The sequence below is a fragment of the Canis lupus genome, chromosome 27, assembly GCF_011100685.1.
Source record: "Canis lupus familiaris isolate Mischka breed German Shepherd chromosome 27, alternate assembly UU_Cfam_GSD_1.0, whole genome shotgun sequence".
NCBI classification, from domain to species: domain Eukaryota; kingdom Metazoa; phylum Chordata; class Mammalia; order Carnivora; family Canidae; genus Canis; species Canis lupus.
In genome coordinates this window covers 39028464-39053511 of record NC_049248.1, presented here as the reverse complement: position 1 = coordinate 39053511, position 25048 = coordinate 39028464, and the positions used below count along the sequence as shown (strand labels likewise).

General features: G+C 45.3%; 1 protein-coding gene and 2 long non-coding RNA genes across 4 annotated transcripts; 1 reads left to right on the top strand and 2 right to left on the bottom strand.

The window, feature by feature from the left end:
* Nucleotides 1–6026: 6026 nt before the first annotated feature.
* On the bottom strand, nucleotides 6027–7914 carry LOC111092814. 2 transcript variants are annotated; one of them, XR_005380093.1, is made up of 3 exons: nucleotides 7833–7914; nucleotides 6379–6455; nucleotides 6027–6219 (listed from the first exon to the last, which is right to left on the bottom strand). It is a non-coding gene; the product is annotated as an uncharacterized LOC111092814 (long non-coding RNA). The 2 variants fall into 2 exon arrangements; XR_005380094.1 differs by lacking the exon at nucleotides 7833–7914 and adding an exon at nucleotides 7263–7559.
* A 371-nt stretch (nucleotides 7915–8285) lies between these two features.
* On the top strand, nucleotides 8286–11556 carry AMIGO2 (adhesion molecule with Ig like domain 2). The gene is made up of 2 exons (XM_038577441.1): nucleotides 8286–8522; nucleotides 9020–11556. Exon 2 carries the CDS (start codon nucleotides 9082–9084, stop codon nucleotides 10645–10647), a length of 1566 nt encoding a protein of 521 aa, XP_038433369.1. The 5' UTR covers nucleotides 8286–8522; nucleotides 9020–9081; the 3' UTR covers nucleotides 10648–11556.
* A 2658-nt stretch (nucleotides 11557–14214) lies between these two features.
* LOC119866388 lies at nucleotides 14215–19455 on the bottom strand. Its single transcript, XR_005380088.1, has 3 exons — nucleotides 19240–19455; nucleotides 16030–16227; nucleotides 14215–14356 (listed from the first exon to the last, which is right to left on the bottom strand). It is a non-coding gene; the product is annotated as an uncharacterized LOC119866388 (long non-coding RNA).
* Nucleotides 19456–25048: the final 5593 nt, after the last annotated feature.

Here is a 25048-nt window from a genome sequence, read left to right as displayed (position 1 = left end):
TTTGATACCACTAAACATTAACGTCATCAAACGGGGGATCCCTGGGTGGCTCAGTGGTTGAATGTCTGCCTTTGGCTCAGGGCGTGATCCCGGAGTCCTGGGACTGAGTCCCACATCCAGCTCCCTGCATGGAGCCTGCTTCTCCCTCTGCCTGTGTCTCTGCCTCTCTCATAAATAAATACATAAAATCTTTAAGAAAATATAAAATAAATTCATCAAACAACCTACTCTTCTCCATCATTTCATACTCGTCAAACATACCTATGAATATAAACTTGACTCCCCAAAGCTTTCTTACAGGCAGAGAGTATGATAAAGCCCATTATCAAGGTCTGATCCACTTGATTTCTACTTTAAATCCATAGGTAGGTATTCTTTTGGTTTACATTATAAATCATTCACATTCTCCACAATTAACTCTGGGACATCCAAAATATCAAGTTTCAGGGGCACCTGGCTGGCTCCATCAGGTAAGCGTCTACCTTCTGCTGGAGTCCTGATCCTGGGGTCCTGGGATCAAGTGCCGCATCGGGCTCTATGCTCTGCGGAGAGTCTGTTTCTTCCTCTGCCTCTGCCCCTCTCTTTCTCTCTCTCTCTCTCTCTGCCTCTCATGAATAAATAAATAAAATCTTAAAAAAAATATATCAGGTTTCTGAACCTGTCAATCTACGTTGAGGTTATGAAATGGTCCCATCTGGAGAGTCCACCATCCAGCTTTCTCCCACACATACCAAACAAGCAAACACACTTTGATACTTAATGGCTAAACCCATATTCTGTTTGTACAAATGGACCTCAGGTCCTCAGGGCCTTTCCAGCAAAGGGGATTTGGAAGAGAGGAATTCAGATGTCCAATTGTTTCAAAAACTATAACTGAGTAAATGAAAAAATTCTACTTTTAGATAAATGTGGACAACTGCCACAATAGCATGTTTCCCATCATCCTGCTGTTTCTATAAAGCAGGAAATGTCAATGAGCAGACTCATCCTCCAGCACCTTGTTCAGACTTGCCCCTGACCTAGTCTATACAACAGCTTCCAAGGAAACCTTCTCTGGTTTCCTACCATGTGTTTCTTTCACAATGCAAGTGACAGCATGTTAAAACTGCTCTCTGGAGAGAGTGATTATTATTATTATTGTTTTTTTTTTTTTAATTTTGTTCTTCCCTCTGGTTCAAAACTCCTTTGAGTACTCTCCAGTATGTCTTGAGATCGCCAATCATCACCCCTAGCTTTTAAAGGTCTCCTCCCAGGATATGTCCCCCCCACAGCAAGCCAGCTTCAAGTCCCAAGGGGCTTTGAGAAGCCCAGGCCTGCAGACTGGCAGCTCATTCCACTCTGCAGCAGAGTGCCACTGAGAATACAGCAGGGCTGAGCCAACAGCAGGTCCTCATTTGGAGGACCCGCTGTACTCTGGTACAGCCAGGCTCAGGGGAGTCACATAATTAGTACAAACATCATCGTGGCCAGGCACCTCTCCAGCTCTGTTTATTTTGTACATAAACCTAGCTTTGGTTCCATTAGGTCCGACAGACATTTGTCAAATATCTGTGCTGGGTCAGATCATGTCCAAGGCGCAAGGGCAACAAGGATGAATAGCACATGATTGGGGTTCATCATGAGACTCTTCCAGCGTTATCATTTCCAAAGGAACTTTCCAGGTCTCATCTCAGTCAACCTTGTGAAATGGTGCATATGCTAGTCCTATATGTCCATTTTACAAATGAGGAAGTTGAGTCTGAAAGATCAGGTCACTGACCTAAGACATATACAGTTAAGAAATGGAATTTCTGCCACCACAACCCAGAAAGTTGATTTGTCACTCAATGCTCTGTTTTACCCCCCCCCCCACTTTTTCTCTTTATCACATTGCCATTTGGCATGTGATTAGGGGATGTTTCAGACTCTTCATCTGTGCCAGGAGAGATACTTTTTTCCTTGCTTATAATTCTCCAGTATGAATGCCATGGATAAAATGAGCCACATTATTGTTGCTTAATTCTAAGAGATAATTGTCATCCCTGACCATTCAAGTGGTTTCTACCAAATTATATTTTTATTTGCATACAATTCTCTTTATTGACTCAGTTATTTGGGCAATAAGACATGAGGAAGATCTAAAAATCTGCTTGTGTTGGAATTTTCGATGCCCCAAAATACCTATTCCATTGCAAATATTTTGGCTCTTTGCTATATCCAATTCGAAATTGAATTATCTACTGTCTTATATCTTATAATTATTTCGAATAACACTACAAATTCCTAGAGGAGAACAACCATATGATGGCTCTGGGAATGTGGCCAGGACGAACAATATTTGCTGAATGGAATTTAAATTAGGGCTGACCCCTCTACTCCCTAATGGGAAGCATTAGAGCTAATGGTAGAGCATGAGATCAGAGCGAGACAGCGGGGTGAGAGACCTGGTTCTACCACTAATCTTGGGCAAGTTACATAAACCAACTCGGCCCTACTGCCCTCATTAGACAATGGGGATGTTAATGACCATCTCTTAGGGCCCTTGTAAGAACTAAATGAGAAGTCTGGTGTATTGAAGTAAAAATGCAATAAATGTTGGGTCTTGTTATCAAGCCCACTTTCTTGGATCTTTCCAGAGGTCCTCTGCCTTCCCCTATATGAATGCACTATTGCTTTTCACTCTCACGAACTGAAAGGTCAGAGTTCCAGAGCAAATTATGCACAGAGCATCCACCACAGAGAGCCTTGTATTTGCCAAAAATAATTGAATGAATATTTGCAATAGTGTTGGCTGTCTGGTAGCGTTTATTATTTTTTCTCTCAATTCCACTTTACTTTATTTAGTGTTAACTTTGTCTAGCAAATAAGTATTGCTCCAAATTAGGTATTTCTTCGAATAATCAGATACTACCTTTATAAAAAGTGACCAATTAATTACTGCTACAGGAGATCATGTTTTTTTAAAAAACATAAAATAGTCTGAACACTTCATATAATTCTTCAAACTGGGTTTGTTAAACATTATCCATGCTTATCAGAGAGATATAATTAGCCCCAGTTTTGAGGGATGTAATAGCACTTAGGAATTCAATTAGGTGATTCCCTTCAGGCTAATAATGAGCAAAATGGACATTAGAGCACCTACCATTTATGACCAAAATTGGAAGAGGTAACCATAATGCTAGGAGCCTGGCTTTGACACACTGAATTTTATAAAGTGAATTTTCATCTGCTTACTTCATTTCTAAGGCTGAGAATTTCAGAGCATCAAAGAAAAAAAGTCTGTTTATTTCCTTTCTCTTTACATAATTATGACAAACCATCCTTTTGCAACATGTCAGGTTCCTCACTACAATGGATTTATTCTTTGAGCAGAAAGGTAATTTACCAGTAAGATTATGAATGGCACTCTCTGAGTCCTTACATCTTTTCTGTATTTCCCATTTTTCTGCAATGAGCATGTAGTACTTTTAGGAGCAAGCAAAAAGGGCTTTAGTTGTCCTTTTCGTTTTTCATTCTCATGGAAAAACACATGGTGGTGCGGGGCAGAGGTTCAGGCCACCCTCACAAAGGCTGGTCTAAGAATGTGCTGAAAGAGAAAGATTCACAGCTGTTTGGAGGTGATCCCAACCAGGGATGTTGAGCCTCAAATCTGGGAGTGTGAATACTGGTCAACAAGAAATACATGAATAACTAGTATAGCCTCTCATTCTAGCTGGGCTTGCCTGGCTCTGGCAGCATTTACATATGGGTATAATTCTCAGACTAAACGATGGTGCCTGGCACATCGTAGATGCTCAGTAAATATTTGCCAAATAAAGGATTGTAGTGCTAACGCAGATCAGCAATTACTGTATCTCAAATCAGGGGAAACTAGAATCACTTCCTACCCGAGGAATCAGAGGGAAGATTTTGCTCTCGGAAACTAGAGACCCTGAATATTAAATAGGAATCACAATAAAACAGAAACATTGATGCACAGGACTTTGGTAACTTGAAACAACTGCAAGGACTCATTGTGCTTTTTCTTATCACAAAAACATTGTAAAAAAAAAAAAAAAAAAACCCGGAAAATGCAGATAAGGAAAAATGAAACCTTTAAAAACCTACTGTTATGACATAAGTGTGTACTGTTTCAGATGATCTTCAAAATGGTGAATTTTGTGTATGTGAATTTCATGTCAACTAAACTAAAAAACAAAACCTATGCAGCCTATGTCCTTGAAGACAGAAAGAGCAGATGAGTGAGTGACAATTGATTAAAGAGTTGCCCCATTCTGGGCTCTCTGCAGAGAGGGCACTTGGGTACTGACTAGCCCACATTATTAGCCAAGGAGGCTTCCAGAGAACGGAGCCACCAGTTGACACATGTACCCTGGAGTTCAGAGAGCAGGAGGCTGGAGCCCAAATCTCTGTACAGGGAGTGACACAGTAATGGGTGAGAGATCTGGTTCTATGACAAGCTCTGGGCAATTTACAAAACCAATTGGATGAGGCCAAAAGGCAAACGGGCTCTTATAGGGGCTGAGCACACTTCTAGAGCCGGTGGGCAAAGGTGTGTGTGCCGAGGCTCCAAGTCACACTGTAAAAACCCTCTGCACAGTGCTGCCCTCAAAGTGAGGAGGCCTCAGCAGAAAGCTCCTGTGTACAGTCAGGCTCCTGCAAGCTAGAGACTCCAGGGGGTCCCTGTCCCTGAAGAATAGGGATGCATCCCCAGGTTAAAAAAGGAGGCAAAGTTAGATACCTGCTGGTGGCCCAACCACACCAGGATGAGTGCTAGAATCAAAGGAGACACAGAATGGGCAAGCCCTTCAGAGGACATAAAGTGCCACTGAAGTGTTCATTCTTAGTAAAAATGACTCTGAGACTCATAAACTAGCGCTGTAACAACTTGTTTCAGATCTCCCAGTTCCTAAATCTTTGATTACAACAGGAGAAAGCCTTGAGAGTCTAACTATATCCCTGCCCCCAGGTAGGGATTTCCTACCTGGAGTTCCTTCCAGACCCTGCCAGACACTCACATGTTCACCCCTGCCTCAGCACACTAGACCCAGAATCAGTCCACCCTCTACTACCCATTGGACTCACTGAATGGTCAAAAATACCAAAAGATTGTGCCATGTGGAAAAGACCAGAAGAATATCTATCTGTCCTATTTTAAACTCCTGAGAAGGCAACTCAACCATCTGTCTTGGCAACCATTCCAGGCTGGAGCCACCCCGTCAGAAACATCTCTTTTCGGTTTAATCTAAATCCTTCAAAAGGAGCCTCGAGCTAATTTCATCCCATTCCATTTTCAAATAATTTGGAACACAGTTGTTTACCATCCGGATTATAGGATTATATAATGTTGCAGCGTTGTGGTGAGCAGTAAATGAAATAATTCATGTAAAACACAGAGCTCAGTATCTAGCACATAATAATAGCCCAAGACATGCTTATTATTACCATCATTACATGCACCAGGACTCTTTCAGTCACAAGGACATGGACACAACTCAAAATAACTTAAGAAAAAAAAAAAAGAGGGGGATGGAGAATGTAATTAGGAAGTAAAAGTGTGCAGTGGCCTTCAGGTACTACTGGATCTAGGACTCACGTCGTATTCGCAGGGCTCCTCTTTCCCTCTCTTCTCTTCTTTCTGAAAAGCTTTTTGAAGCATGGAGAGCAGAATATCAAGCAGCAGACTCAGCTCAAATAACCCTAGAATATGTTCCCCATCCCTCAGTTTATTTATCAAGAATTTGCTGAATGCCAAGCAAGTGTCAAGCAGAGTTCTAGAAGCTAAGAATAGAGCAGCGTCCAAGACATAACATTTTTGCCCTTGTGGGATGGAAAGAAGGATCTGGTAGGAGAGGTGAAAGGATGTAGAAAAAGTTTCCTCCAAAACATGAGGTCACACCTTATGCCTATAATTAAGGTAAACGCTTAGCTTTTTCTTCTCAAAGCCAAGTAAAGCCGCCCCTTTCAAAACTCCTTTTTCAAAACAGTCATTCTTGCCAAATGGGCTGAATCTCAACAATCAGGACTTCAAATAGACAAATATGTGTGGATTTTGAGCGCATTTGGTTTATTTATGCTGCGCAATCTTTGCACAGTGTTTCTATGATGCATCTGGAGCTACACTGACATAATCTGCTTCCATGTTTGAGTCTCTTTTCTTTTCACACTTTTCATTCTCCGATGAAGTTTAGGGCTTTCCTCCACTTTCAGGGTTTCCTTTCAATAGGATGTTAGTTCCTTAGTAAAACATTGCAAAAACCTGGTCAGTTGTGAGTCATTTAGAAAGGGTTCCTCTAAGTGATTTCAATTCCATTTCTCTGTGTTAACCATCGGAACCGTAAAAAATGAAGACCTGGAGACCCAGGTTTTGGGAGAACCCCAGGAAGTGTGGCCTACCTCTGGAAACTTTCAACCTCAGCCTCTCCAGGAAGCTCACAGTGAAGAATGTTTCCTATAGCATTTCAAGCTTTCACCTGAAAAAAAAAAGTCCTGATTTACCAGAGCTATTCCAGATTTATTCTACAAACAGGCTGCCTAAATTAACAGCGCACACAGACCTATTTTAATTTGGCACTGGCCTAACAGATCCGTGCCACCACACGAATCCATTCACGAACAATGTAGGGACCAACTCCCACTAAATTCAAGGTGGCTCAAGGGTGTGTGCCAGGGCTGGGGGTGGGGGGGTGTTGGTTGTCTTAACATCAGTTTTATTTTTTAAGTAACATTATAAGTTATGTGCCCTGCTCCTGTTTTCTCAATTTGGTCTGCTTTTCAGTCTCCCTATCCCTCCCGCTTTAGTGATCTCTTGTCAGGGCAGTAATTTATTTTCTTTAATCCACATATAATGGACGAATGGGCCATCTGGCTCAGTCCAATCTCATCGTTAAAACTGATCTTAGAATTAAACAAAAATGGATTTTTTTTTTTAAATCGAAAAGCTCATCAGCCCCAAGCCCTCCACCTCATATTTGTCCACCTGTGCTTTTTTTTTTTTTTTCGGGGAGGGGGCGGTGTACTCGGGGTTGCACCTGCTAGATCAAAGCACGCTGGAGTTGGGCCCAGGCCCTGCCTCTTGGGAGGTATGAAGGACCCCTGTGCAGGCAGGCACCCCTTCTGGGATCAGACCCTATCCTGCATGAATACATTTGCCCCCGCCCCCATCCCCATTCCAGCCCCCTACCCACCCACCCAAAAGGAAAAAAAAAAGTCTGGATCCAGATTTTTTCTTTTTTTTTAAACTTAATACCCTATCTTTGCAAGCCAGGTCGGGCCCAAACCTCCTTTCCTGGGTCTCTCCCTTGCCGATGGGGCCCTGTCCCTGATGCTGCCTTCAGAGTTAGGAAAGGCACAGAACTTTCCCAGCAGGGACGTGCTGCGCCGTCCGGGTCGCACCGCAGGGCAGGGGCCCCTCTCCCTCCTCCTCGAGTGGGGGCGGTGGTTCTTTAGTAAACAGGCCTCCCGCGGCCCCGCGGGACCCCCGGGCCCTGGCCCAGATCGAGCTACCGGAGGCCGGTCGGGGAGCCGGGCGGACAAGCGGGGTCTACGGGAGGGAGACGCCTGTGCCTCCCCGGAGGGGCCTGCCCCCGCGCCCCACGCGACCCCCGGGACTCCCGTGCCCCCCGCGCCCCAGGGACCCCCGCGCCCCCCGCGCCCCTTGCGCCCCCCTGGACCCCCGCGCCCCCAGCGCCGCCGGGACCCCCGTGCCCCCCTGGAGCCCCGCGCCCCCAGCGCCCCCGGGATCCCCGTGCCCCCAGCGCCCCCTGGATCCCCGCGCCCCCGGGACCCCCGCGCCCCCCGCGCTCCCCGGGACCCCCGCCCCGCAGCGCCCCCGGCTCGGGGCTGCACACCCGGCCACGGCGGGCGGGAACCGGCGAGCTTGGGGCGTGCACCCCGCTCTGCCGCGCGTCCCGCGGCCCCGGCGGCGGGAGGCGGGAGGCGGGGTGCGGGCGGGGGGGCGGCGGGGCCGCCGGCCGCCGCTCCGATTGGCTGCGCCGCCCGCCCCGCGCCCGCCCCGCGCCCCCCGCGCCGCCCCCCGCGCCGCCCGCCGCCCGCCGCCCGCCGCCCGCAGCCCGAGGCAGGACGCGCAGGGGCGGGACCCCGTGCGCGGGGATAAAAGCGGGCGGCGGCGCGCGGGGAGCCGGGGTCCTGCAGGCTCCGGAGCGCGGGGAGGGGGCCCGGGAGCGACCCGCCGCCGCGCCCCCGCCCCGCCCCGCCCCGCCGCGCCCCCGCCCCTCGGCCCGGGCTCCGGGAGTGCGGCGCCCCGCGCGGACACGCGACGGCCGGGGCGCCGCGGCGGCACCTGTCGCCGAGCCGGCGAGGACCCACGGAGCCGCCCGAGAGGTCCCTGCGCCCCGGGGGCGCCGCCGCCGCCGCCGCCGCCAACTCCCCAAAGTTGAGAGCCAGCGAGAGGCTGCCGCCCGCCGGGAGCCGGAGGGAAAGGAGCTCGGGAGATGCGGGAGTGACGGGCAGACGCGGACAGACGCCGGACCCTCGGAGGACACCCCCGTCTCGGCCTCTCCCCGAGGCTTCTCAGCCCCGTGAGTTCTCTGCATGGGTGGCCTCCTGTGCGTTCCCGTTGAATTGTCTGTAGGATGCGTTTGCATATTTTTGTGTCTGTTGGAGGGAGTTTAAAAAAAAAAAAAAAGAAAGAAAAAGAAACGACGCAGCCTGCCCGGTAAAAAAAAAATAATAAAAATCACTGAATTGCTTACGGTGAGTCGGTTATATTGGTAGGTTGTGGGCGTAGATGTCTGTAAGCGGGAGTATCCCCCGGAAAAAAAAAAAAAAAAAGAAATCGCATTGAACAGTAAAAACAAAACAAACAAACCCTCCCCCCACCCCTAAAAATAAATAAATAAATAAATGCATCAACCATCCTGGGTTCCCCAGCGTGCAACAGAACCTGCATTTCAAAAGTTACCGGAGAGCAAGCAAGGTGCGGCGCGGAAAGGTGAACTGGTGCTAACTTTGCTTTTTGCACCCCCTCCCTCCCCCCCTCCCCCCTCCTCCTTTTCAAATATCCGTTGTTTACCAGGTTCCCTGGTGGGAGGCTGAGCTGGTGGAGAGGCGCCGGGAAGAGCCTCGGAGGCGACCATAATGTCTTTGCGTCTACACACGCGGCCCACCCCGCCTGGAGTTGTCACCCCGGGCTGCAGGGAGCTGCTGTGTTTGTTGGTGATCACGGCGACCGTGAGCCGCGGCGCCTCCGGGGTGTGCCCCACCGCTTGCATCTGTGCCACGGACATCGTGAGCTGCACCAACAGAAACCTGTCCAAGGTACCCGGGAACCTTTTCAGACTGATCAAGAGACTGGATCTGAGCTACAACCGGATCGGGCTTCTGGATTCGGAGTGGATCCCGGTGTCGTTGGCCAAGCTGAACACCCTCATTATTCGTCATAACAACATCACCAGCATTTCCGCGGGCAGTTTTTCCACGACTCCAAATTTGAAGTGTCTTGACTTATCCTCCAATAAGCTGAAGACGGTGAAAAGCGCCGTGTTCCAAGAGCTGAAGGTCCTGGAAGTGCTCCTGCTGTACAACAACCACATTTCCTATCTGGATCCCTCAGCGTTTGGAGGACTCTCCCAGTTGCAAAAACTCTACTTAAGTGGAAACTTTCTTACGCAGTTTCCCATGGATTTGTATGTTGGGAGGTTCAAGCTGGCAGAACTGATGTTTCTAGATGTTTCCTATAACCGGATCCTCTCCCTGCCCATGCACCACATTAATCTAGTGCCGGGGAAACAGCTGAGGGGCATCTACCTTCATGGAAACCCGTTTGTCTGTGACTGTTCCCTTTCTTCATTGCTGATCTTTTGGTACCGAAGGCACTTTAGCCCGGTGATGGATTTTAAGAACGATTATACCTGTCGCCTGTGGTCCGACCCCAGGCACTCCCATCAGGTGCCTCTGCTCCAGGATGGCTTTCTGAATTGCACGGACAGTGTCATCAATGGCTCCTTCCGGGCCCTCGGCTTTATTCATGAGGCTCAAGTCGGGGAAAGGCTGATTGTCCCCTGTGACAGCAAGACTGGTGATGGAAATACCGATTTCGTCTGGGTGGGTCCAGACAACCGACTGCTGGAACCCGAGAAAGAGCTGGAGAACTTCCACGTGTTTCGCAACGGAAGCCTGGTTATAGAAAACCCTCGTTTTGAGGACGCCGGAGTGTATTCCTGCATCGCGATGAACAGGCAGCGCCTGCTAAACGAGACCGTGGATGTCACAATCAACGTGAGCAATTTCACCGTGAACAGGTCCCACGCCCACGAGGCCTTTAACACAGCCTTTACCACCCTTGCGGCCTGCGTGGCCAGCATCGTCTTGGTCCTTTTGTACCTCTATCTGACGCCGTGTCCCTGCAAGTGTAAAACCAAGAGACAGAAAAACATTCTCCACCAAAGCGACGCCCATTCATCTATTCTCAACCCCGGCCCGGCCAGCGATGCCCCCGCTGACGACCGGAAGGCAGGGGCCGGTAAAAGGGTGGTGTTTTTGGAACCCCTGAAGGATACCGCAGCGGGGCAGAATGGGAAAGTCAGGCTCTTTCCCAGTGAGCCGGTCATAGCTGAGGGCATCCTCAAGTCCACCCGGGTGAAATCCGACTCCGATTCGGTCAATTCCGTCTTCTCGGACACACCCTTCGTGGCCACCACTTAAGCCTGTGCCTGTCACCTGCGTGGCCTAGTAGTTTCATCACTCCATGCTTCACTTTCTGTGCCGCCTGCAAAACCAACAGCAGGACACACATGGCGTGGCTTTGTTTCTGGAAATGCAACCAAGTGGCCTCTTTGGCTGGTTAATAGGCAATGTGGTAAGGGGCACTTTGGTTCCTCACCAGGCGAACGCCGGATGGAGGACGATGGGCTTGTCTTCCAGAGTTTCAGTTCTAGGCCACAGTATCTTAGTCTTTAGCACCACTGATCATTTCGAAGCTGGCCTGGAGGGGACATTGTCCTTGGTATTCAGGATTCTTGAAAGAAAACATGAGCTTTATGTATTGGTCTTCCTTAAAAAGAGACCTTACTAACTTCTTAGGTCCAAAGTTCTCTTTAAGAAAAGCGTTAGGGTCCTATTTCGTTTTTAAAAGACGTAAAAGGAAAAAAATAAAAAGATAAAAAAATAAAATAAAAAAATAAAAGACGTAGAAGGAAGAACCAAGCAGCACTTCTAAAGCACAAAGTAAGGTTAGATTTGGGAATAATTTGGCTAATTTCATCACTTGAGACCACAGTAAACAGACTACACTGAGAAAATTTGCCGGGTAATGCCACTTCCCATATGGTGTTAGATAAATAGTGCAATAAAGGTACATTTGTTTGTCTTCGTTCTGTACATTTCTTATCCTGGTACAAAAGATCTTACTGAAAGTCACCATTATTTGTTGCCATAAATACGTAGATGTCAATACCAAAATGTCTGAGTAACTTCTTAAACCTTCGTTCTAGCTAATATTTGTTCATATGCTCGTGTATATGTAAATCAAGTGATATGAACTATTGAATAGATCCTACTGTATTGTGCTTTGGACATTTGAATTAATGGAAATATATGTATTCTGTGACTTGATGTTCTGTTTTATTTGGCTATTTGAAAACATAAATCTAAGATGTTTTATGTGGTCAGATTGTTCTACTTTGTCTGAAGTACCTTCTCCAACAAATCTCTCCCCAGATTTTTTGGAGTTACAATATAGAGTTTCATTTTGTCAAAGGGGGGAAAGGCTCTGAAGCGTTCTCCCGAATTTATACCTTCTATACCTTCTATATTCACTCAGATATCATTATGCACTTGAGCCAGGTGTGGAAGGCACTTAACGCCCTGATTCTGCAGCGCACGGAGGGCACAGGCGACCTCCTCCTTGTTCCCTTCTCTGCTGCCAGGTGATCGAGTACTCTTTCTGGGCCTAGATCTCCTCAGCCATAAAAAGAAGATTTCAGCAGGTGATGTTTTAGGTTCCTTCCCATACTGGAAGTGATGATTTCTGGGTGGCCTTGACTCCACCTGGACTTGTATGGGCTCCTGGAAACTCCCCCACATCCCGAGGGGATACGGGAGAGTGGGATTAGGATAGACTAGCATTTCGACCATCAAGTCCAGCTCCTTCTCTTTCTCAGGGACAAATGAAGCCCAGAAAAGACCGTGGGTTATCTAAGACCACACAGTGAATTAGTGACCAGGACGGAAGAAGAACTCAGGTACAGGATTCTTCCTGGCAAAGACCAGGGAGTCAAAAAAGAATGGTTATTTTTAATGGTGGGCACGGAGAAAGAGCCAAAGAATGAGACCAAAGAGTGGTCAGGAAGTGGCAAAGGAGAATCAGGGCTGCATGGCCCTTGGGGCTGAGAGAAGAGAACTTGCGAAAGATGGAAATGGGGAACAGTGACAAAAACACAGAGAAGGAGATGAGGAGGCAAGACCGACCAACAATGGTGGCTTTGGGGAAACAGACATTTGGGGACAGCTCTGTAAGTGCCAAGCCAGGCTCCTGGTGGCGGGGACACTGGTCAGGAGGGGGTTGAGGAGTGAGTGGCCAGGATTTGTACCCCCTGGAATAGGATGCAGAGCCACTACTCAGTAGCCCTGAAAATTCTGTTGCATGGTTTGAAAAAATTGCCGCTTCTCCTTGAAAACCTAAATGTCATCAGTTAGATAAGATCCTTGAGACCCAAAGCTGTTACAGGCAAACATTTTATTCCCGTTCCTGCCACTCAATTAATTAGGAAGAATGCTGTGATTTGTATGACCTTTGAGGTCCTCACTCTTCTCACTCTTCTATTTGGAGAAACTCACTCAAAGATGCTGTGATTTGTTCAGCTTCACACAGCTCGTCTGGACACAAGGAAAAACTCTTGAACCACTGACGCTCTCCAGCAATGGGCAGGGCTGCTCCAGGGGCCGTGTTACCCTGACTTTGAGTGTCCCAAGGAGCAGGGCCATACACTGGCAGGGAAGTTACAGAGAGGAGCTCTGAATTGCACCTTTTCTGGACAGGGTCCCCAGGGTCCTTCAGCCCTTAAAACCCATGATCCTAGGAAACGTGTGGTGCATTTAGCAGAATAACACGGGCAGTGCCTGCAGCAGGGAGTCTGGAGCCCGATCGTGGCTGGTCCTAGTACCACGCTTCAGGTAAGTGACAGACTGAGCTGAGATCCAAACCAACATACACAAAATCACAATGAAAACAGGGTCGCCTTGATGGCTCAGGGATTGAGCATTCATCTCTGGCTCCGACTGTGATCCCAGGGTCCTGGGATCGAGTCCCGCATCGGGCTCCCTGCAGGGAGCCTGCTTCTCCCTCTGCCTGTGTCTCTGCCTCTCTCTCTGTGTCTCTCATGAATAAATAAATAAATAAAATCTTTTAAAAAGAGAGAAAAAGAAAACAAAATCCTGAATACCGAGAAACAAAGCTGTATTTTGAACAAAAGTAGGATGACATGGTGGTGAAAAAGCATGGAGCTGCATGTTACGATGTCGAATTCTAAGTTCTTAGGTATATCTTTTATCTTTTTTTTTTTTTTTTTTTTTGGTAACAGTCTGATCACATGTATTTTAAATATAGGAACAGAACCAATTTGTGTCTTAAATTTGTCCCACTCGAAAATTTTATATAATTTTCCTTCCCAGTAATAATCTGGATTATGTAACTAGGCTATTCTTTAAGATACTTAGGTATTTTTTATTACAGAGTTGTGACAGAGTGGATGCACATGGGAGAAATCAAGCAAAGATCAAAGACGTGAAATTTTCCTGGGCTTAGAGTATTTTTTCACTACATTAGACTATGCTAGTTTTCTGGCAATGGAGTCTATAGGTAATCATGAGTTAAATTTCTTAACTAGAGTTTTTCTTAAGATTTATAATCTGAGGGGCTCCTGACTGGCTGGGTTGGTCAGTTAAGCATCTGCTTTCCACTCAGGTCATGACCCCAGGGTCCTGGGATTGAGCCCCAGGAGGTTGTGGTGGTGGGGCAGTCCCTGCTCAGCAGGGAGTCTGCTTCTCCCTCTCCTTTTGCCCCTCCCTCCACCTCCTGCTCTCCTGCTGTCTGCATGCTCTCTCTCTCAAATAAATAAATAAAATGTTTTTAAAAAAGATTTATAATATGAAAGAATGACCTAAGTCAGTTTTTTTTTAAAGATTTTTATTTACTTATTTATTCATGACAGACACAGAGAGAGAGAGACAGGCAGAGACACAGGCAGAGGGAGAAGCAGGCTTCCAGGAGGGACCGCGACGAGGGACTCCATCCCGGGACTCCAGGTTCACGCCTTGGGCCAAAGGTAGGCGCTAAACTGCTGAGCCACCCAGGCTGCCCCCTAAGTCAGTTTCTTATTTAGAATCAGCTCTGCATTCATCCTCACTGTTTGGCCTAAAAAGGTGTAAATATACTTATTTTTGGTTTTAATTGCATGAATTATGTGCCCAGAAAAAAAAAATGTGTTTTTTTTCTTAAATTTTTCCAAATAAACGTTTTTCTCAATGTTTGTCACAAAGGATGTAGGTGAAACTTATGGGAGTGGAAACAAGAGAAAGGAAGATCCCTTGTCAGTCCAAATTTTAAAAATACATCCTATTTGGGATTATCCTGCTAAGCACTGTTAAAACAGGATACAGCCCAAACATCCTCTAACACCATTGGCTTTTCCTTTGCCATAACTGCTGCTTGATTTTTGTCCCCTTTGGGGTATCATCGAGTGTTTACCAAGTGATCTAGTGATAGGTCTGACACGAGGCTTCTCGATCGAATTGCAGGGGAAAGGTTGATAAACAAAGGTTTCTAGCAGCTACCCTCTGCACACTCCCCAACCAGAGATCCTGACTGAGGAGGTTTGGGGGTAAGGCCCGCCCATCATATTTTAAACATTTTTTTCTCATAATTCTGATTTTTCCTATTTTCACAAAATATATCCTAAGCTTGGTCCCAGCAAATGTGGTGGTTAGGGCTACGTCAAAATACATTATTATTCCTTGCTAATGGGTTTATTCATAAAAAGAAGAATTTTAACTCTCTTTAAAAAAATTCTAATGTATTGGAGAAATAAAGGAGTTGATTCCCTGATACTAAATGAGCTCTAGAGTGAATTATTGGCTGTAATTCATGATTTATATTTTTCCAAATTATAAATATGGAATAATTACTTTGAGATGACTAAATCTCAGATCCTCTCATCTTTAAAACTATTTTTGGTTTGAAAGCAGAGCTACAACAGATCTGATCTGTAACAAAAGGCTTTGGAGCTTTCAGATTTGATTATATCACACTAAAGTGAGGGCATGTTTGAGTATAGAGTTCATCTACAGAAAACCCAACTCCTTTGTTTTTTTTCAGTATAATAGAACAATAGTTTTTAAAGAGAACGTTAAGATTCCTTTCATGGTTCTCTCAAGTCTCCCTGCCCAAAAGCCAACCCCCAAAGCCCTATTTTTATATTTTATAATAAGATCGTTAGTGTGGAAAGATGATGATTAGTTTGCCCTTGCAAGCATTATTGCATGGTAATATATTAAGGAGAAGAACTAAAAACTCATGTAAAAACATCCTGAATAATTTCAAGGAGACTGTAAAGGACCATTGTTGCTTGTGGATAGATTCCAGGGAAGAGAGAGCCCTTCTATAGTGAGGACGAGGGCAGAGCATGGACACACAGCGCTTTGTAAATTATAAAATGTGGTACGCATATATATGGTAAATATACCGGGTTTAATTTTTTAAGTACCTGCTAAGTGCCAGGCACACTGTGAGAGGTGGTGATACTGTCACTCTTTCTCATAGAAGCTCTCAAAGATGGGAGATATTCCATCCTGTTACAGATAGGAAAAGGAGGCTCAAAAGGGGTAAATAATTTCCCCAGCTAACTCGGCTAATCAGCTGTTTTTGCCATGAAAGTCATTTGAAGGACACCTCTGCACAATGGTCTTACAGGTGTTCTACCGATAGAATGACTTTGGAAAGCCTGGATCATAAGTAAATTTTCCAAAAAAAAAAAAAAAAAAAAAATTTCCATAAATGTAAAAGTGAATGGATTAGTGTGCACAACAAACCTGGGAGAAGAGGACTAGAACGTCAGGCGGGATCGTTAAGTCATTCAGACATAAGAAAGGCAGGAATTTCTTTTTTGGTCCCCGTAAAACACGATGTGTCACATTTCACACAAACTGGAAATCTCTAGGTTTACCAGACAAGGCCTCCTCCAGTCTGCTGCCTCTTTTTGGTCTGGCTGCCCGTCACACCTGAAATTTCTTAATATGCAAAAAAAAAAAAAAAAGAAAAAGAAAAATATCTGGTTATCATTATCAGTGACATTCAATTTATTTAAATGAATAAATGATTCAACTAAAAAAATTTTATTAAAAATGATCCAAATTTACAGAGTAAATAGTTCTGTTGGAGAGAATATCTGAGAGTTTGTTTTCTTTCTTTCTTTCTTTCTTTCTTTCTTTCTTTCTTTCTTTCTTTCTTTCTTTTTTTTAAGATTTTATTTATTTATTCATGGGAGGTACAGAGAGAGAGAAGCAGAGACACAGGGAGGGGGAGAAGCAGGCTCCCTACGGGGACCCCAGTGCAGGACTTGATCCCAGGACCCCGGCATCACGACCTGAGCCAAAGGCGGAGGCTCAACCACCGAGCCACCCAGGTGCCCCTGAGAGTTTGTTTCAAATTTCTAGCAGAAAAAATAAATTAATTAAAAATAAATTAAAAAAAAATTTCTAGGAGAGTGGGACAATTCAGAGCCAGGAGTACTTTTTCAACTAATTTTTAAATTAGATTTCTCAAAATAATTTTACAGTTATTTCACAAGGCTGCCTCAGTAGCTTATCTGATGAAACATCTCTATGAGGTAATATGTCAGCAGAGCATCGAATATAGTCTCAGAGAATTTTGCAGTGTCCATAGAATCAAATATAATGGGATCAAGGAACAAATCCTTGGTGACGAATGGCCGGTTACCGCCAAGAGGTGACTGAGCATTGCTAGATACTGTGGAGGCCATAAATGATGTAAGATTAACTACCCTCTCCCCTTCAAGAAGATGATGGTACGCCTGGCCGAGGAATCACTATTAAACAAACCCAAGAGTAAAAAAGTTGATTTGTCTGTTCACGACTATTCTGGCAAATAGGACGTGAGAGAAGGAAGATGATTGGCAGAGAGCTTGCTCTGACCAACTGGACTAATGCAGCACAGGTGTGAGCACTAGGCAGCCGTCCCATGGATGCCCTGAACCCTATGCTGCAGGGACCCTTGTCTTCCAAAAGCCTGCATAGTGAGGAGGTGCAGCTAGCTGGCTCATAGAGCTCTGTAAGGAATGTCGGGGATTCTAGTTAAGATTCTAATGCCAATCTATTATGATTTTTCATCAGATTTAGAGGAGAAAGAGACCTAGGCATTTCACACTGGTCCTCTCTCTGCACTCACAGCTCCAAACCTCACCCCCATGGCAGTTAGGGTGAATGTATCCTAGCTACTACAGGAGGAATGAAAACAGTAACAGTGACAATGATAAGAGCAACGACAGTAACATTTTTTTTAAATAAAAGATTATTTATTCACCAGAGACACACAGAGAGAGGTAGAGACATGAGCAGAGGGAGAAGCAGGCTGTTGCACGACTTGATCCCAAGACCTGAGCCCAGGCAGACGCTCAACCACTGAGCCACCCAGGCATCCCCAACAGTGACATTTTTATGTGTAAGCTCCATGCCGAGGGCTTTGCACATTTTTTCTCGCTCCTATGGGGAAGTTACTATTTTCACGTCCATTCTACAGATGGGAGAACTGAGACTTAGGCACATTAAGTGATTTGCTTTCAGAACATACAGTAAAGAAGTCAGGATTTGAATTCAGTTTTGTCTGGGTCCATCCAGAGCCCAGTCTCTTAATATCTACACTGTACTACATGCCTACCTTGCTACACTGCAATACTTTTCAGCTGTGAGGCAGGGCCTGGCTCATCAAGCCCCTTTTGCCCTCCTGTGTCCTTATTATCTGGCTTCAGGAGGCCTTTCCTTTAATGATATGGCTTTGCTTTCAGGATTCTGCTCTGGACCCTTGTCCTCTAGTGACCCCCTCCCACCCCAACCCTGGCAGCTCACTGCGTTGGCCCTTCACCAATGCTGGCTTTCACTTTCTGCCTCTCTTTATGCTCCCTGTGTCCCTGACCAGATCCTCAGCTACTGGAGGATGTGTCTCCTGTCTCTTTATCCAGCACCTAGCACATAGTAGGTGTTTGCATGTCTCAGCTTTTCGATTACATTCATTCATTCAATGCACAATATAGAAGAGCTAATATGTGCCAGTCCCTGAGCTCCACCTGGAGATCAACTATAATCAGCTGCTTCCAGGTTGTTGCTGTTTTAAAGATTTATTTATTTATTTATGAGAGACACAAAGAGAGAGAGGCAGAGACACAGGCAGGGGGAGAAGCAGGTGCCCTGCAGGGAGCCCGATGTGGGACTCTATCCAGGGACTCCAGGATCAGGCCCTGACCCAAAGGCAGACTCTCAACCATGGAGCCACCCCGGAATCCCAAGCTGCTCCCAAGTTTTGAAGAGAGGCAGAAGTATAGTTTTGTCGTCAGGCAAACATGCTGATCTAGAAACACCCAAAGACAGGGAGGTCAGGGCGAGTTTCCCAGGAGAAATAATGCCTGAGCGGAGGCTTCAAAGATATTTGTATGTTTAGAGAAGTCTAGTGTGTTGGACATGTGGACATGGAGGAAGGACATGTGAGCGTACCCTGGTCCCTGGGGATCCGACTAAATTGGCTGTCGGAAACAAGGACACCAGTGCCCTCCGAGCTGCCTTATGATGGGGCCCCCAGCGCCTTGATCCCAAGGCCTTCAGGACGGGGTCCAGCACGAACCTTCCTCATTTCCCCTTCCAGTCTGCGCTGAAAATGTAGCTGCAAGTTAGTCCTTTCTCCTAGCTCTTCAAGGAGAAAACTCACTAAATTGGCCCCGTTGTAAATGCTGATAGCATATTTTGCGAGGCCAAAGAGTTAGAAATATTAGCTTCTTTTGTGTAACAATGTAGGCTTAACACGGTAATGATGAAATAATCCTACTTAATTCAGTTATCACTCTATAGACCAAGGAATGTCTTAGAGCTAATGTTTATCCAAGCTTTGCTGTAATTAAATTTACACTGCTAGCCTGGATATTGATTTGACTAAGCTGGTTTTATAAAAGTGAATGATTTGGGTGGGAAGAGACAGGGGAAAAGAAAGAAAAAAAAAAAACACATCAGACTGACCTGCAGAATTAAATTACAACAATTCAGGCTTCTTGTTGAGCATTCATGTGCATTTTTGCCCAGCCCTGCCTGGTTAAATTCTTCTTGAACGCCTTCATGCTTGAGCGAATCTTTCTCGAAGTCTAGACTTGTAGAGCCACTGTGCCGTTGTCTTGTTTTTTTTTTTTGTTTGTTTGTTTTGCTTTGTTTTGTTTAATTTCTTTTTTCAACTATATTCCTTTTGCAAAGAAAAGCATCTTGCCTGAGGTGGAAACACAATGAAAGACCTGTGATGTGAAAGCTTAAAAGAAGTTGCTTGCTTTTTTATTGGTTCTCAGTTTTAAAAAAATATTCATACTTAATTACAACCCGAGGGCAACCTTCAGCTCTTGATATGACCTACTTCAAATCGGTGGAGAAATAACAAATATCTCCCCTAAGCGACCATTTATAATAACTTTGACTTTTTCCTAAAACCCAGAGGAAATGTAGTTCTTGGTTCCGGGCCAAGTTTGTCAGGAGCTATTTATATTAATAAATCTTATTCACAGAAGGATTCCATTGAAAATCACATCACTAATTATTATATCTAATTTGAAATAAGGACCAGAACAGCGACCTTCATGAGCTATATAGGATATAGTGATTTGACTGACAAATATGTTATTACATTTTGGGGAGTCTTATTTAGTTGGTCAACATTAAGCATCTTAGGAATCTGGCAGGGGATTTGAAAACGAAATCCTAAGCAGCCTTGTATGGGATCTGAGATTTTCCCGAAGAAGTAGACTCAGACATTGCTCTTTCGGGACTTTTCTCTGTCTAATGATGAGACGGCTGGCTAACTCCCCTGCTATCTGTCACTCAGGTATTCTCGAGGTCTGCTTCAGTTTTAAGTGCAGCACACTCGGGGAGACAGAGGAGAGTCATCTACCAGTGGCACACATCCCATACATCTCTCGAATCCTGGCCGTTGCCAGGATTCCTGCCAGGCAGCGAAGCCTCTTCCCACAGCGTCTAAAGATTTAGAGGAGATGGAGGCAGAGGCATTTAGAGGAGGTGTCTCCTGACTATGTCTTCATCTCCTCTACTTATTTCTGGAAAATGCTTGGAACATGTGCTTATTATTTGCTCTGAACCACCTTAAAGCCATGCAGCTCTATCCACTGGCCCTCTAGCCCCACCCCACACTCCCTCTCTTGAAGGCGTTGTTGACCATGGGTAAGAGCCAGGCACTGAGCGCTTTACTATCTATGGGCATTCCCATGCAACGTGTTTATATTTGATCTAGAAATGCCTGTGGGGTTGTTGCATAAACATGATCCCTCTCATGGTCTTTCTCATTTCCATCAAATGGTAACCCCATCCTTCCAATTGCTCAGGCCCAAAACATTGGTGTCCTCTCTGACTCTTCTTCTGCTCTCACCCTGTATCTGATCTGTGGGAAAATTCTCTTGGCTCTACCTTCAAAATACATCTGGAGTCTGACCTCTTCTCCTCACCTCCATCCCATCCCCATCTAAGCCACCAGTATTCTCTGGATTTTTGCAGTCGGGCTGGCTGCTCCCCTTGTTCCACCTTTGCCCTCCTAGGGTCTGTTCTTAGAACTGTAGCCACCATGACCCTTCCGAAAAGAAGGCTAGTTCATGGCCTTTCTGCTCAGAACCTTAGGATTCACTGTCTCTCAACCCCCGATTATTCCCTAGAGGCACACGTGAGATACCAAAAACTTTCCCAGGCCTGGCTCCCTCTCCAGAGACTTTGATTCACTTGATTTTCACAGTCCACAGGTAATTCTAAAGTGTAACCATGGCTGAGTCCTTCCGTGGGGTCTGTAGGCCCTTACCACCCCCTCAGTTCTCTGGCCTCATTCCCCACTTCCCATGCTCTGCTCTGGCCCCATTGGCCTCTGTATGCATCAGTCACACTCCTGCGTCCTACTGCCCCTCTGCCTGGAATTCTCTTCCCAATTCCTGCCTGACTGGCTTTGCCTTTGCCTCTTTCAGGTCTTTGCCCAAATGTCCCCCCCCCCCCTTTTTAAGATTTTATTTTTATTTATTCACAAGAGACACAGAGAGGCAGAGACATAGGCAGAGGGAGCCCAATGTGGAACTCCATCCCAGGACCCCAGGATCATGACCTGAGCCAAAGGCAGCTGCTCAACCACTGAGCCCCCCAGACACCCTCAAATGTCTCTGTAATGAGGTCTCTCACAGAGGGGCGGTGTTATTTACTGCTAAATTCCCCCACCCCACCCACCCCACCCCAATCCAGCCTCCCTCGTCCCATTCCTGTTTTATTTTTCTCCATGGCCTTCCTCAGCATCTGACGGCCTATATTTTACTTACTATGTGAGTTCCACGAGGGCAGGAATTTTTATGAGTTTTGTTGGGTGGTGTGTTCCCCACGCCAAAAACAGAACAAATAAATATTTGCAAATACATATTCAGCTAGTGAACAAACCAGGCCTAGGAAAGGAGCAGCAGGGCTGCCCCTGTGATGAACTCAAGGATGGTCACCATAGTCACTACCGTTGACAACATGATTGTTTCCATGTGGTACATTTTCTACTCTGTCCCAGTTTGTGATGCTCTTCTTCACCCCCTAAAAGAGCACGAGGGGGGTTTTGCCATATGCAGTGATGAGTAAACTGTCTAAATACAGCTTAATACCCATTTTGCACATATTTCCCACTTTTTTAAGGCACCCCATTTGGTATTTATGAGAAGATATCATGCTGAGTACACAGATCCTCTCAGGATCTGCTCATCGGAGTAACGCTGATTAACATAGGGCAAGGGCCTGAAAGGAATCAGATTGGGCTTGAAGGCACCAGGCAGTGGGCCTGACACAAATTTAATAAGCTGTCTCCTACCTTTAGAGCAGGATTTTTTGGAATCCATTTCTGCCAAGAGGAATTCTGACTCCTTTAGTGACTGAACAGCAGAGATGCTGTGTTTGCTCGGTGATGTTGAAAGTAGTCAAAGATGACTTCTATGGAGGTCATGTGGTCTGACAGCCCAATGAACTGTCCTCCTTGTCAATACGTAGGGACTCCCAGCAACTTCCGTGGTAATGTATTTTCTGAATTAGTTTCTGGTGTTAGGAAAAAGCTACATTACCACAGAGAAAGCCAGGCAAAAAAAGAAACCTGAAGAAGGTGGGGCGCGTAACATGAGTGTTGGCCACTCAAAATATCCACCTATTCTAAATGAGAGTCAAGTATGTGATAGCGGATGTGGAGTGCTTTGTGAACTATGAAATGCAAGATGATAATGATTATCAAAGATGGCAGCGAGTCCAGTTTCAGTAGCTCATAGGGGGATTACCACTGCTGAGTGGCCCTCTCTCCTCCACCAGTGTTTTCTAGAACAGCTATTATTCTTCTCCACCTGGGCCTTCTTTCTGTTCCATTGCGAGTCCGTGTATTACTAAACCCAAGAGAACAGGGGTCCATGTACTGCTTTCGGTAGGTCACTCCTCTTGCCATATTATGTTCTATATTGTAAACACACTCGTGTGTATAGACAGTGGTCTATACCATTGTCATCTCATCAACATAGATGACCCTTCTGGCTTTTACAATAACATCAACAAATAAGAAGTGACAATGAAAAATGAATAGCTAACATTTATTGAGCACTTGCCATGTGTCAGCCACTGCTTTAAGTGCTTTCCATGAGCTAAACCATATAATGCCTGTAACAGCCTCTGAATTAGGCATTATTGTGAAAGCCACCTGACCTGTGAGCAAACTGAAGCACAGAGACATTTAGAAATTTGCCCAAGGTCATTCAGCTGGTCGATGACAGAGCCAGCATTCATACACATTGCATTTAATGTGGACACCATGTTGAAGTATGGCTACTCCAGTTTACGTAGGAGGAAACGGCAAGAAATTACTCACCTAAGGCCATGTGGTTATTAAGTAGTAGGAAGATCAGAACCCAAGTTTATCTGCTGTCAAAGCCCTGCCTGTGCTTTAATTGGCTTTTTTGGAGAGCCCACTCTTTTTGATTAGTTTTAATATTCTAAATTTGGTATTACCATAAACCTTGCTGGAAGCAAAGCTATAATTTCTAGCTTCATTTTTTTAAACAACCAATCATCAAAATCTGAGCAGCAGCATATTAGAGTGGCAGAAAGTTACTGCTGGGGCGCCTCAGGTGTGATCTGTGTTCTCGGTTCTGGCTTACATAATTGCAAAGAGGTATGTCATCCCTTTGAGGTAGGCATCAATAGATCCATTTTTAAATGGGAAAACTTGCCTGAGGTTACATACCACAGCTAGTAGGTAGCTGAGATGGGATGTGATCCCATGTCCCTTGACTCCAAAGCCTGTGCTTGGCCCACAGTCCTCTGCCGGTAGTCAGCGCAAAGGTCACGTGCTTCCAGGTACCTGAAGACTTAGTCACATTATTTCCCCTCCTTTGTAATAGAAAAATGCAAAAGGTGTGGGGTGCCTGGGTGGCTCAACTAGTTAAGCATCTGACTCTTGATTTTGGCTCAGGTCATGATCTCAGGGTTCTGAGATGGAGCCCCACACCCACCTCTATCCTGAGTGTGGAGCCTGCTTGAGATTCTGTATCTTCCTCTCCCTCTGCCCCCCCCCCCCCCCCGGCCCAGGAAACCCCACTCAGGCTTGGGTGCATGCTCTCTCAGTCAATCAATCAATCAATATGCTTGTCATTGCATTGGGAAATTTTTGAGTTTGTGATCAAGGGCCAGATCCCTACCTGAGCTGGTCTGAATCCATTTATCATAAGCAGCAGACTGGCTCTCTAGTGCCAGCCAGCGATCTCAGGAAGAGATGCTAGTACTGGCCACTAGGAAGACCATTTAAGATTGAAGATATTCATCATAAACATAACGTTTCTGTTGGAAAAATAATTCTGAGAGGATAGCTTACACATGGTCCAGCAGCATCTTGATAGCTATGCCAAAAACTAGACATCAAAGCCATTTGGCCCACATGCTCTTCCTTATGCTCATAAATGTATTATGATTATTTGTTCATCATTTTAAATGTTCACATTCAATTCATTTTCTGGCAACTTTCAGAAAGTATTTACTGACAGCTGGATAAAATTAACTGAATGTGTCCAGCAAAAACATTTCTGAAAATAGGAATGGCATTATCATTTTGACAGCAAGTGTAGAATTTGTGTTCATACGTATTATTCATGTTTCTAGTCTTACGTTTGGTTTTGTCTCATGGGAAAAGAAAACCCACTGACTTGGGCACCAATTGACTTGAAGTCAATTCTTTTTAATTTTGTCTTTTCCTTTGTCATTTTGGCCTTTCTTCCTTTCTTCCTCTCTCTCCCCCCACCTCTCTGTTTTTTCTCTTTCTTTTTTATTAAATCACTACTCATTTCACAATAATTTTAGTTCTAGGAAAGATTTTGTACTACCCTCCTAGACTATTACATTCTTTAGACTCCCACAGTTGGGAGTCTGTTAATATATGGCTATTTATATTCTGAAAACACATTATGCTTTATCATTCAGCACAATTTCTGGCATTAAATTTAAATCATTGCTATCAGCAGTCTTTCTTAAATGGTATGTAACTAGTAGAGATTACCTTTCTGCGTTACACCTAAGATTGCTGCCATTTCAGTAAATGTCATTCTAATGGAGGAGAGAACAGAGATAATCACACTCAATTCACTGGACCTCCATTTTACCTGTGTTCCTTTAGGTGCCGTAAAATATCCCATATCGCCAGAACTCACATTCAGAATCATGACAGTTAATATTTAATATTTTCCTGAGAAATAATGATATGACCTTAATCTAGGTTTGCAAACTTTGCAGATCATCAGTG